Source organism: Neolamprologus multifasciatus, chromosome 7 (genome assembly GCF_963576455.1).
Source record: "Neolamprologus multifasciatus chromosome 7, fNeoMul1.2, whole genome shotgun sequence".
NCBI lineage: Eukaryota > Metazoa > Chordata > Actinopteri > Cichliformes > Cichlidae > Neolamprologus > Neolamprologus multifasciatus.
In genome coordinates, this window is record NC_140445.1 from 16209279 (window position 1) to 16222690 (window position 13412).

The following is a 13412-nucleotide window of genomic DNA, read 5'->3' on the forward strand; positions in this document are numbered from 1 at the left end:
ATTAGAAAGAGTGGTGCACTTGCATTGTGTGATGCATAGAAATAAAATCCATACAGGTGGTGGAAGAGCAGAAAGGAGAGAGAGGATGAGACCTAGCCACCTGGGAAAGTGTTCTGAAAATCTTTCATGAGCTCTTTTGTCTTGGAAGTCCTGCTGGGGGAACTGGAGTGGAAACCCAAAACCAGAGTGCTGCTAAAAGGCTCAGTGACCTTTTTTTAGATTGCGTTTTCATTCGCACAGGCACAGACATCAAGGCTCCTACATTTATGTGGACCACATCATTAGTGATCATAATGAATTTTAAGCTAAGTTTTAGATGGAGATGCTACAGAAAAAAACGGGAATTTCCCATATTTGCAAAGAGAAATCACACACCCCCAATTCATTTTTTACTTTGGTTTAGCCTGCTTCACACAGCAAAGATCACATACAGACTTCAGATTTGTCTCTTGTTGTAAAGGTTGATTAGAGAGACTCCTGCTGCTCGCAGGCTGCAGAATGTCACTTTGACCCCACTGTTCCTTCTCATTTCTCTGCACAGTTCTTCTTTTTCTACTCTATTTAATTCTTAAATATATCTGTTTGTCCCTTTTTGATCCTTTCTCATCCTTTTTACCCATTCTTTTCTTTAGTCATGTGTCTTAACTAAAGAAGCCTAAAGCAGTATTTCTTCAGTTAGCTAGTACTGGGGGTTCCCCTTCATAGCATAGCCATAAAACAAGTTTTATGGCTATGCTATATCCCCTGTCCAGATCAGATAGCTTGTTCTGTACAGAGGATCATTTCATCTAAATTTATTGGGTTTCTCATGTTTTGTACAGTGTCCTTGTAGAGTAAATTTAACCTGTTAAGCTTCCATTCATTTAAATGATTTTGCATTGAGATTCAAAAGCACATTCATACAACTCCTGAGTACTGGGGTGTGACTTTGGCTTATTTTAAGTGTTGAAAAGCCTGCTGACAAAAGCAAATTTCCAGCTACAGAAAAACAAACATTTCACTACCAGAGAAAGTGATATATTGGGTGTTGTTTGTAAACCCCCCAGCTTCCTATCATCCACTTTTTTTCCCCTTATTTCTAAGCACTACTCAGTGTCCCCTCTGCAGCATTTTGTTTGTGTTAGACAAAGCTTTGTAGGCAGACCCAGACAGTGGGATTAGAGGCTGAAGCTGGCCCCTCCAGGGTTTATAGGAAGCTTATTGCGCAGGTAAAAGCCATATTACAAACCCGGAAATGAAAAAAAAAAAAATCCTCATTAAGTTCTCATATGGACTTGTTTTGTAACTTTCTACACTTCCCCTTTGCTGTCTTCTTGAGTGAATCGCTTGCTAAACTCAGCTCGGGGTGGCATAAGAGGTGGCCAGCAATGTTCTCCTAAAAGGTTTAACATAGCAAATCTAGGTGTTTTTACAAAGGTAGAATCACATTTTATATGCTGGAGTAAAGCTGTTGTAAGCACAGTAAGAAATATTTTAAATATTTCACAGTTATGACAACCTACTTTCTTGTTTTTGCATTGCTTAATGTCTTAAAGTGTAATATGAAATGTTGAAGAGGGGGCAGGGTTAATATGGGATGAAGACTCTTTAAGTCTCACTGGACTGTTTGTGCTGAGGAATCATAATAAGGTGTTCAGTCAGCATACTGCTGTCCTTACCGGGTCTCTGACCACAAGGCTTAACTGGCCTCTCTAATGAAGACTGCCGAAGACCCTTAGACTGTGCAAGACTTCCTATAACTCATCATAGGTTCCCTTTTTTATATAAGTATGTGACATATTCAGCCAGGTAGAAAATTAAAAAAAAGAAAGACACTAGCTCATTTAGCTGCAAAGACCAGAAAAAATTGCATTGCATTTAGTGGAAAAGCAATAGATATTAGGTGCTTTTGTGCCAGAAAATATCATCCTTGTTGTTCTCGTTGAGGCAGGCAAGAAAGAGAAATCATGGTAAAAACAGTGCATCACTCTGGGCTGTCCTCAAATGCCTTCTTGTGTTGAGTGGAAAAGCAAATAGGAAGGTGAGAGGGAGAATTGATCGTTGGATCTTCCAGTAGTCTCTGCATGCATATATCAATCCAGAATGACTTCAGTATAAACAAACGCTGCAGTACCACTAGGTTTGAACTGTTGCCTAATGGATTCGACATGAGGAGAAACGTCCCAGTGGAGCTTTCATAGGGTTTAATCATCTCTGTCGTCTCTAGAACTCCACACAACTTGTGGCTATTTCCAGTACCTAATGATTATATGCATGCTGACAGCTGTATGAGGCTGCAGGTTCACATTCCTATGACCCAAGTCAAGTCAATGAATGAGTAATATATCATATGCACAGATGTGCATGTGCACATCTTGACTCAAGTGAGCTTAAAGATGCACATGCTAAGCAGTAAAGAGGTTTTCTCTTTTACGTGTCAGAGAATACAGATTTTTACAGTGGATAAGGCAGCTTGTGAGTGCACAACACACTCAGATCAGCCTGGAAAAGGATGCCAGTAAAAAGAGGCATGTAAGGATCATGGTTGTGAAAACCCAAATCTCTCTCCTTAGATATCTCGTATCTTTGTCAAGTGCTATGGTACCTGGATGGCATTAGATAGTCTGTGTCGCAGCATGAGGAATTCCTTTATTTATGAAGGATGTGTCACAGTCATGAAAAAGCATGTCTACTTTCCATTATTAAGTGAATATTCAACTTTGATCTTTGATCTCACATTATCTAATCCCACTTTTATTAAACTTTAACCTCCTAAGACCCGAACTCTTTCATGTCATGCATTTTTAATTTCTCTTTGTTATTTGCTATTATTTTTTACCAGATTTTTGTTTCTGAGAGAAATGAGATCCACATATGAGGACGTTCATTTTAAAATGTGATAGAACAGTGGCAGTATAATGTTCTTGTAAGTGGATATCAGGCCCTTGTAGAGCAAAATTTAGTATTTTGGTCTAGACAACGCAAAATTTGATGTTCACATATGTGGACTCCAGGTCCTAGGAGGTTAAATATGAATGCAGCAAAAGGATGAATTCTGGGTCAAGAATTTTTTAGGCCTTTTTCTCTCACTTGTTCTGGTAATGGAAATGGCTTGAGGTCACTGAACTGCTCTCAAATGTTCATGCAGTCACATGCTGTTATTGATTAGCATGAATGGAAAAAAGATGACGTGCTCATTGAGTTCTGAATGGTCTACGAGGGATATTTGTATCACTAGGGTCTGTTAATTTAAACACTGAGAAACCAGTACGGCAGAGCATCTGCTCTGATCGCTGCATATGTGCCGTCCCAGGTGGCTGATGGCTCTTTTTATTGTGTTTGAAAGTAAAACTGCCCCATTTGTCCCTGTAGTCAGTAAATCTTCATCCTCCAGCAGATCTTGTAAACCTGATGGAGCTGTTTATCGCAGTTTGTTTATCTCCATAGATATTTATGTTTTTTTTTAAAACCAGATGATGTGCATATTTCTTTTTTATAAATGTGGTTATAGAGGTAAATATTTGGTTGAACGAATTCTCCATAGTAACAGTGATGTCATACGGTCTGTGAGCTTGTGTTGTGTGGAGAGGCTTCACATTCACTTACCAATTACCAAGAATTACTTTCAGAGTACATCATTGAAAAGTTGGTGTTATTAAACAGTTACCTGCAGGTCCTGGTTAGCAGATTTAAAAAAAAAAAAAAAAAAAAAGGCTAGTTAAATGTTGCATTGTTGGGAGCTGACTTTAGCAGTTCCACAGTGTCCTGTTTTTTTTTTTTTTTGTAACGCTCAAATACTTCCTCTGAAACACTGGAACACTTCCTTATTTTACTCAGCTTCCCTCGAAACTTTGGGAAATGGGAAGTGTGAATGCCTGAGGTACACCAGGTTGCATTCTCACTTACTACTCTCATGTCATTCAAGTAAGATGAACTTTTAAGCCTCCTGCATCAGTTGTAATTTCACATCTCTTGCTTATTTAATCAGAATACCAACTTCCTTGTGATTCCCAAGCACTGAAATACCAGCAGCGTACAAACAGCAGCTTTCTGTTCTTTATAATAGCCTGGGTCCGTTATTGAATAGCAGCATCGATATTCAACTCAGCTACTGGTCCCAGCTTCCGCAGTCTGCGTTACTATGGGATACCGCATTAATAGTCAAGTCCCTGTGCCATTTTCATTTTCATTTGATTCTTTTTGAAATCCTGTGCAGATTAATCTTTCTGTCAGCAGTTAAAGAAGTATTTGCATGCTTTATAGCTAATCGCAATCTATTAAAAAAAGATAAGTTTAGATTGTACCCTTGTGTTTGCAGTTCCAGGGGATTTGGCTGTGATCCACACAGAGAGCTGTAGAGGGATGTGCTCTGTCGTCGGGCCAAGTTCACGTTAGTAGGCTAAGCGAGGCCATGTACAAAAAGCACAGCGTATTTGCTGTACAAGTTTAGACTAGCAGCTGCCACCTAGTCCTCTCCAATATGCTACAGTTGACATTGCCAAAATCCTTCATTGTGTGTTTGCCTCTAAATAGTTTCTATCATTTAATTCATGCCTTGTTCTCTGTAAATTTCTATTTTATGTTGCTTCAGCTGCTATTTTAGAACTTCATCAGTTAGCCTTTATCTGTTTCTTATTCTGCCCACTTTGCTCTGGCTGTTACTATCATGTTTATTAATACTGTTTTGTTTTTTTGGGGGGAAAGTACAAACTTTACCTGGTAATGGCTCTAAAACAGTTAGGGGAATACCAACATGATTACTGCTTTATCAGACATCAGAGCTGTCACACAGAGAAAAGGGGGATCATCAGACTAATCATTAATATTGTTTGTAGGTCACAGTATTGCACTGTTTGACCAACAGAATTTCCCTCATCCAACAGTAGATTCATGCTTTTAGTAGTTTCTTTCAACACGCTTTCTAATAAGCTGTTTAAACTTCTTCTTGGTCTTATGGATATATTTTTTAACCATTTCTGGTAAGAAAAAAGTAGGATTTAGTAAGTTTTATCAAATAATATGCATTCTGTATTTGCATGACCCTCAACAGAGAGCAGAGAGGACTGCTTTTTAAAAACAGAAACCTTTGGTGCACAGCTCTGCTATGAGCATGGTGTGACTTTAGTGCTTTGTGAAAACAACTCTGTGTACAGTATCTTTGACTGGTTTTATTTTAATGATTTTACTGTTAACCTGTTTTTGTCACTGTTACACACTTTCTCTGGAGCTGTGTTGGCACACCTGTGGTGAGCCTGTGGTTAACCTTTCATCAAACAGACTTTTAGCCTCCTGCTCAAGCTTGAATATATCTCTGAGCGCTAAGCTCGTGGGTTCTATGGTCGTAATTTTTAGAGTATGTACAATACAGTGTCTATTTGAATTTGCACTGCTTCCTCAGTTGACACTAATACTTCACTGTCACAGTGTAGGAACTATTCATAGTGGTTAAGGATTACCTCATCTAATTTGTAAACCTGACTATATCAAAGACATGTTCATCTGATTTTAAATCCCTTGAGCTCATAAATAATATGAGAGAAATTAACAATTCTGTACTTTGTCTGTTTTCTCTTGCAGCACTTCCATGATGGGCGTAAGGCACAGCAGCACATTGAAAGCTCGTGGAAACAGCTGGAAGCGGTAAGTGAACCTATTTACGTGCAGTTCCACAGTTGTGCACTAGTTGCAACAAATACATACTGAGCTTGCATCATTTGCAACTATAACATTATGAAATTATAAATGACTAAAATAAACCATTTTTTCTGGATCGCTTGTCAGTTTCTCTTGGCTAGGGAGCCAGAGGCACTTTAGATTTTAGTGGCAGCCTAACCCAACCTAAAAATGAGTGTAACACAAGATGAAAAAAACAAACAAAAAAAAAAGCAATACTTCTTTGAACAAACAAATATCTGTTTCTTTATGAACGATTTGCTCCAGGCATTGTAGATCATTCCAGTTATTTCCCAGGCGAAGAGTTGCTACCAGTCAGCAGTAATAAAGTAAAATATATAAAGCACATCATTATCAAAAACTGCCAGACATGAGGTGTTAGTGGGAAAAATGTAAATCAGCAGAGGTCCTTGTACAGAAGAACCTCCTGTTATGTCCTAAAATCTCAGTGTACATTTTCTTTTACATGAGGTGAGGGGGACAGAAGTCACACACTGTAAATAATAATAATGACATCAGATGAATTGATTGATACACACACTGCCTGAGGTGCACCTAGTACTGAAGACTGAAACACTGAAGTATAATGTAAATATCAGCTGCTGGCAAGATTTTAAGTACATTGTTTCTCGTGTTGAAAAAGTGCAGGTCCAGGATTTCTGTTTGTATTTGTTTAAGTAAAGAAGCTCGAAGAGAAATTGTACAGAACACTACTTCTTATCTCTGGCTGGCCCCTTTGACGGGGGAGAGAAAGCGTGTGAGAGAGATGCCTTGTCCTCCTCAAACTTCTCTGTGCACTCAATGGATACCATTGTATGTGAGGCAGATAGGCATAGTTCAGAGTGCACACTAGCCCAACAAACACTGATTGTTCAGTTAGAGGGGTCGAAAGAGGGTTGGATGAATGCTTGTTTTTCTGTACACAAATGACCACTATGAACATTTGTTTAATCTGCAGACTGCAGACTTTAACAAACCCTGTTCCTGTGTCAGTTGACATAAACTGGCCTCTGCTGCACACAACGCCAGGCCTTAAATGTATTTGACGTACATGTACACATTATGACGTCCATTACTGTGCTTATTTAAAAGTCAAGTAATATAGCGTTCTGCTTTAGCTCGTGGCAGGAATTGACTGATGTAATGTGTGTGATCTCATTAAATCATTAAACCCTCTTATTTCAGAGTAAAAAACGGTTTGAGAGGGAGTGTAAAGAGGCAGAAAGAGCACAGCAGTACTTTGAGAAGATGGATGCTGACATTAACGTGACTAAGGCTGACGTGGAAAAGGTATGTGTTGTGTCACCTCATATCCAATGAGCTTGCCCTGTACCCTTCATGCTTAACACGACTGCCTGGGCTTCTCACCCTCCCACCTAGCAACCTTTTTGTCACGATTTTCTTTTCCACGTATTCCCCCTTTTATGCCCCAATCCTGAGTCCTCGTTCCAATGAGCCCAAAAGATAGCAAAGACTGACTGATGACGTTCTTGATGCCAGGAACTGTGCGAAGAAGCTGGCATTGTCCCAGCAGCACAGTGATCTGCTGCTAAACAAAGCTGATAGCAGCAACAAGTCTGTATTATCTATGTAGAACAGCCACCAAACATCTTTGTTTAGTATAAAAAGGTTTGGTTCTCTTATGTGTCTTTCGGTTTATACATGTAGGTTTGTTTTTGCTTTTTGACTGTGAAAAACTAAATAAGTAGTGTGCTGCTTTAGAGATTATATGTCCTGTTCAATAAATCATCACAAGGAGCAATCATCCGATTCTCAGAACTTGCAGCCCACAGTCTCCTGGGCCCGTAGCTGATGTCATTTCCTGTTGTCATGACCAATTAAAAGAGCCCTCAAAATCTCAGACCCACACAGCTCCCACGCCCGCAAGGCATCATGGGTCAGCAGCGCATGTTCTTGCTGCTTCATCAGCTGTTGGAGCAGAGCTGAGGCTCACAGTTGACATAGTTCAGACCTGATTATTATGCAAATATAGGCTGGAATAAAGAGCCTTTCTACACTCTGGACATGTAGCCAGAAAACTACAGTCATCTTAAGACTGCTGGAAAGACCCGGCACAGCAGCTCAAGAATCTATTGTTGAAGCAGGAGTTTCTGTACTCATATTAGAGTTATGTTTATTATCACACAAAATTCATAAATTACACACGATATTAGCAAATGAAAGGATCATTTGATTTTCACTTTATTTGAGTTTAGCCTGTTTGTAAAGTGGGGACATAAACTGTGTCATAGTATACCAGATTCTTCACAAAATACTCTTAATCTTAGATTATAGGTACATATGCAAGCAATGTTCATGAACGGTGTATGAACCGTAGTTAACTGGACAAACCCATTAAAACCACTGATATTGCCCCTTTATTTAAATACATCTCTTACATTACACATCATTTAATTGTGCTTTAGTCCTCTCCTAGTCCTTCTCCTTTGGATCATTTGGGTGAACTTGGCTTGCTTTTTTACTTACTCGTGTTTCAGTTGTACAGAAATGAAGAATTCGGAATAGGAAAACCTGAAAGATGATCTTGTCAGCGTCTTTCTAGAAACAGGTACTTTTCTTCCAAAAAGTACAAAAAAGCAGAGCTTAGTGTTCTTAGTAAGATATAGAGTATAGCCACTTAGACACTTGCGTTATTACATTTGCTGCAAAATACATGCACAGTTTAATAGGTACCCAGATGAAATGTCACAACCACAGCTTAGTTTGCATTTTAGTCATAGTGAAAATTGTTGCTCCGTGAGGAGGTTTGGGGTGAACAGATAGGTGGTGGCATGGTGGTAGGAAAAGCAGAGGAAGAGAAGTCATGTGTATTTTGACCTGTCCAAATCAGTATTTTCCAGCTAAGTTGGCTAAATATTTAACAGATATGTATTTTGAAAGTTCACTTCAACTAGATGCTTTTGTCGGTCATGCAATGCCCTTAATGCAAAAGAGCTGCTGTTTGTCGAGCTGGAGTTTTGTGGTTTTAAGCACAGCTGGAGCAAACCTCTAAGTGTTCTCTCTCCACCTCTGGCAAACAAATCCCTGAATTGGGGGTTTGGATTTGCAGCCCAGATATCCACAAACACAGTTACGGTTCTTTGAGGGACCCCCGGCCCTCACACACACTGACAGACTTCCCTGTTGTGGATTTCCCGTCATAAAGTATAGGGATATAACATATTGCCTTCCTCTCAACTGTTCAGCCTCTACCAGTAGCGGAGAACAGCAGCTTAAAATCCCACTACTTTAGTGGTGATCGTGTTTGTTTATTCTGATACCAGCTTCCTTTTTTAAGCGATGATTCTCGAGGTGGTGCAGGAAGTGCATCTATAGCAACTTCTTGTTTAGCTGGAAACAGCTAACAATTCTTTTGTGTGTATGTGTGTGTTTGTAAATTTATTTTATGCCATGCCTTGAAGCGAAGTTTCCATAAGGTAGGTCCAGCGAGCAGAGAACCCGTATCTGTCGGAACACACACTGTCTCGACTTGTGTCTCGATATACACACGGTCTCCTGTAGAGTGTGACACATAGCCTCAACCAGGTCTGTTACCACGCCCTGTCCTGTCTGACTGTGGCTTATCGCGTTGTCTGCTGCTGTACACTTTCCCACTCTTGATTTTTATGTGTAAGAAATATGAGAGAAAGGCTGATTATGCTAAGGCAAACCTTTATAAACACTCATGCAGTTTCTTTGTGTTCCACATCCTCATTATTTCATCAAACTCTTCTTTAAAATCCACATTTGACAGCTAGATAAATAACTTGAAATGTGTAAATATGTATTTATACACATTTTAGTGACTGCTAGCAAAATGGGTAATTTCCAGAAAATGACAACAGGATGTGATGTGGCTGCAGGCACAGCAACTCGTTTTGAAGCACTGGCAAAGTTACCATGGTGATAGCGCGTACCCTCATTATTTCTAAACACATTCAATACACTTTGCATGCACCTACACTTGCAAAGCACATACGCTAAATGCATGCTCACATGCTGGCGTTTAGAATTTAAACAGCTGGACTTCTCCATGTGCTTTTTAGCTTTTCTCTAGATTTCACGTTCCTTGTCTTTCGTAGGCTGTGTGACTCACAGCCAATCATTTTCCACTGAGGTATCATTTGTCATCCCTCATGTGCTGGAAATAATGTACCTTTGTATCTGACGTGTGTCTCGACTCTGATGTACTGTGTGTGTGTGTGTGTGTGTGTGTGTGTGAATGTGAGTAAATGAGTTAGAGATACTCTGCTCTTGCTCTTAGATCGGTGTGTAGGTGAAAACTGGATGAAGTCCTTTAAATGTTTCCTCTTCACTATGAGAGATCAGGGTTATGTTTCCTTGGCTGGCTCATACAGTTATACAGCTGCTCTTTTTTCTGTGTAGCCTTCAGCAGATTAAATGCTGATCACAATCACAGGTTCATGAGGTAACTCTTTGTTACAGATGACCCATTGAAATCAGTATTTATGTGAAGACGGCCTTAGGTCTGATGGAAAGAGGAAACAGATAGGAGTACTTAGCTGCATGCAACACTAACGCACATACACACAACCCGCACAGGCTGTCTAGCTGAGATAATCTCATCTCCATCTGCTTAGATTCGTAATAGGCCTCTCCTGCAGCATTTCTGACTGCCTTCCTTCCTTCCCTTAGACTAGCTTAAAATAATCAACATTATCGACAGCAGAGGCAGGCCAGACGGGGCGGACAGAGAAAATCCAAATCCCTCCATTCTGCAGCCTGTGCAGGCTGTCGTCGTCTTCTTTATTTGTTTGTTCTGCCCTACATATAATCTAATGCCAAAGGCTGTTGCTGCTTCACAACTCTGAATTGCACCTTTAGATATGCATTCACAAGCTCTCTGTGAATATGTGTGTACATGTGCATGCATGAGTGCTCACATACACAAATAGTTGACTCATTTAGGTTTTTATGCTCTGGCTGTGTCTGTGGTCTGTTTTCATCAGGGGACACGAGGTTAGTGAAGAGAATGTGGTTGTGATATATGTGCTTGTGTGTGTGTTTTTTCTTCAGGCACGACAGCAAGCTCAGATGAGGCACCAGATGGCTAGTGACAGTAAGAGCGAATACGCCGCCTACCTGGAGAAGTTCAACAAGGAACAGAATGAACATTACTATACAATTATTCCCAACATTTTCCAGGTACATACAACAGCTCTACAGTGTATGATTTACCTCAGCTGATTTGTCATAAAGCTGGTTTTGGTTCATCAGTGTCACCATTAAATAGAAATGATTTACTCTTCCCACATGAGAATATTAACACCTCATTTTTCATTTTTTTCTGTTTTTTCTCACGTAACCAATGATTGCACAGTAATGCACGATCTTATCTTGTGAATTCAAAGTTGTTTGCAACTCGCTACACTCAACCCCCCCTGCAGGTCTGTTGCTAAAATTACATTTTTTGTCATGCAGGAAACACTGACAGAAGCAAGCAGTCCTTATTTAAAGTGCAGTTATTTTTGTCTTATTTTCATCTTACAGTTACAAAGTTTGTGACTTTGAATTCACTGTTTTGTAAAGTTCATGATTTTTGAGCACTCCCATTTCCAGTGTTGTTTGGTCTGACCAGCCTTTGTTGCTCAGCATCAAAAGACAGCACTTTGAGATAGATTAAAGGGTTTTTGTTTTTTCAGTCAAACTCTACCCACACTTTTGTTTATGTATAAATATGCTTGTATCGAACTGTAGAAACTTCAAGACATGGAGGAGAAAAGAATTGAGAGGATATCAGTGTGCATGAAGACATTTGCAGATGTGGATCGCCAGGTGCTGCCCATTGTGGGAAAATGTTTAGATGGCATGACAAATGCTGCCGAGTCCATTGAGCCCAAGGCTGTGAGTATCTGTCTATTTATCCATCTAGTCAATTATTTCCTTGTGGTAACAATACTAATTGGCAATAAATCCTATAACCTTGAAAAGCCCGTGTATTTCCCTTTAAATGGTGCCACAATAGTAAGGAAAATGCATTTGTGGGTTGAGTATCAGAAAATGTGGGTTTTGCTAATGAAAAACTTGGAAGATCTTTTGGATGACTGAAGTCTAAAGAAACAAAACATACTGGCAATTAAACAATTTCTTCATTTAACAAACAGGGCCTCGGTAGCATGTGGAAGAAGCATATACAGCTGCTCTACAGCCTCTCTCTGTATATATTATAATATCTGGGTGGTCGTTATCCTTCAAACTTGGGTCCAGCTTGGGGGTTACTGCTCCATTACCATGGAGACCACTCTTACCTTCATCCTGCACATCTTCTCTAGCTCCTCTCTCAACCTTTGTTACTTCTTGAGCTTGCTGTGTTCCTTCTTCCAGATGTTGCTATCACTCGGTATGGCTGTATCTGTCACTACAGTTGTCTTCTCTGCTTGTCCACCACTGCTATGTCCAGTTGGTTAGCCATCACCAGTTTGTCTGTCTGTATCTGGAAGTCCCACAGAGTTTTAGCGTACTCATTCTCAGCCACCCTGGGGGCCTGGGGGGGTTATCCCATTTTCATCTTGAGACTTCCAGGCTATACTCAGCAGAGATGTTCCTGTATACTATGCCAGAAAATTGGTTATGGCATTCCATATACGCCGTGCCTGTTAGCATCTTGAACCCCTACTATTATATGTTGGATTGTCTCAGGAGCACCTCTGCACAGTCTGCACCCAGTGTCTGGCCAGCTATATATGTATACTATATACCTCTTAACCAGGTTTTGGTTAACCCATCACTGTATGGGGGTTATTACTCAATCAGCCAGTCTATCTCTGACAACCCACACAATCCCAATTATGCTTTTCACTGTAGTCCTCCTTAAAGGGGTATTACACTGATATTAGACAGAAAATTCCATTAATCCCTCAACAGATGTACTTCACACCTGGTGAAAGCAATTGTGTAATATGTGTGGTTTTGGAAGGAAATTTATAAAGACTGAAATAGTAAGAGTGATTGTGTCATTAGGATTATATCCATTTTGGCTTTAGGATTACCATTTCTGACAGAGCTGCACACTGGGGATGTGAAATCTGAAAGACGCATGTATTTAGGAGCATTTATCAAGTGAAGGCGTTTTTGAGAATATATTAGGAAAAGTTACAGAGAATTAGGCCTTTAGTCCTTCCTTTTTGGCTACTCTTTTTTTATTCAAATATGTTTAAAGTGGATCTGAATAAAATTCAAACTTCAACACCGTTATTTTTTACCTTAAAGATGATGAATGTCGGTTAACAGACATGGTTTTTAGTTGAACAGAGTAACACAGAGTTAGGTAGCCTAACTCTGGTAAATGGTAACAAAGGCTAGCTATGAGTAGCTGTAAAGCGCACACATTAATGTGTTAAATCTTGCCCCGTTTCTAGTCTTTATGCTAAGTTTAGAAATCTGGCCAGCTGCTGCGGCTTCATATTTCATAGGCAGATGTGAGAGGTTTATCAGTCTTGTCATTTATCTCTCCTGGAAAGAGAACAAGGTAGTTTCTAATATGTCAGACAATTCCTTGAAGAAAACGTAAACCACAGATTAAGGTTGTGTCTCATTGCGTATAGTTATTTATTATTTAAATAGATAAAAGGAGAGCAGCATTTGCCTGTGTTTAAAAGTGTGATATATTGAGCTGTCACATGTTGGCTGCCTGCTGTATGACAAAAAACCCAAAACCAGGGATCACATAGTTTGTGTATGTGTAGCTGTGTATGTGTGTGTCCTTGGCTAGGCTCCAGGAAGATGACTCTGTGCTGGAG

The 13412-nt window shown here is 39.8% G+C and overlaps 1 protein-coding gene across 28 annotated transcripts in view; it reads left to right on the forward strand.

Annotated features, from left to right (window-relative positions):
• Nucleotides 1-13412, forward strand: part of fnbp1b (formin binding protein 1b) — a 54458-nt gene that overhangs the window by 23134 nt on the left and 17912 nt on the right. For 20 of the 28 annotated variants that reach the window (XM_085165752.1, XM_085165751.1, XM_085165737.1 and 17 more), the window contains exons 5-9: nt 5557-5619; nt 6838-6942; nt 9075-9089; nt 10690-10818; nt 11371-11517. In XM_085165752.1, the coding sequence (XP_085021878.1) occupies nt 5557-5619; nt 6838-6942; nt 9075-9089; nt 10690-10818; nt 11371-11517 (459 nt within the window). The remainder of the gene's footprint in view (nt 1-5556; nt 5620-6837; nt 6943-9074; nt 9090-10689; nt 10819-11370; nt 11518-13412) is intronic. The other 8 variants (XM_085165739.1, XM_085165744.1, XM_085165746.1 and 5 more) reach the window with 1 other exon arrangement.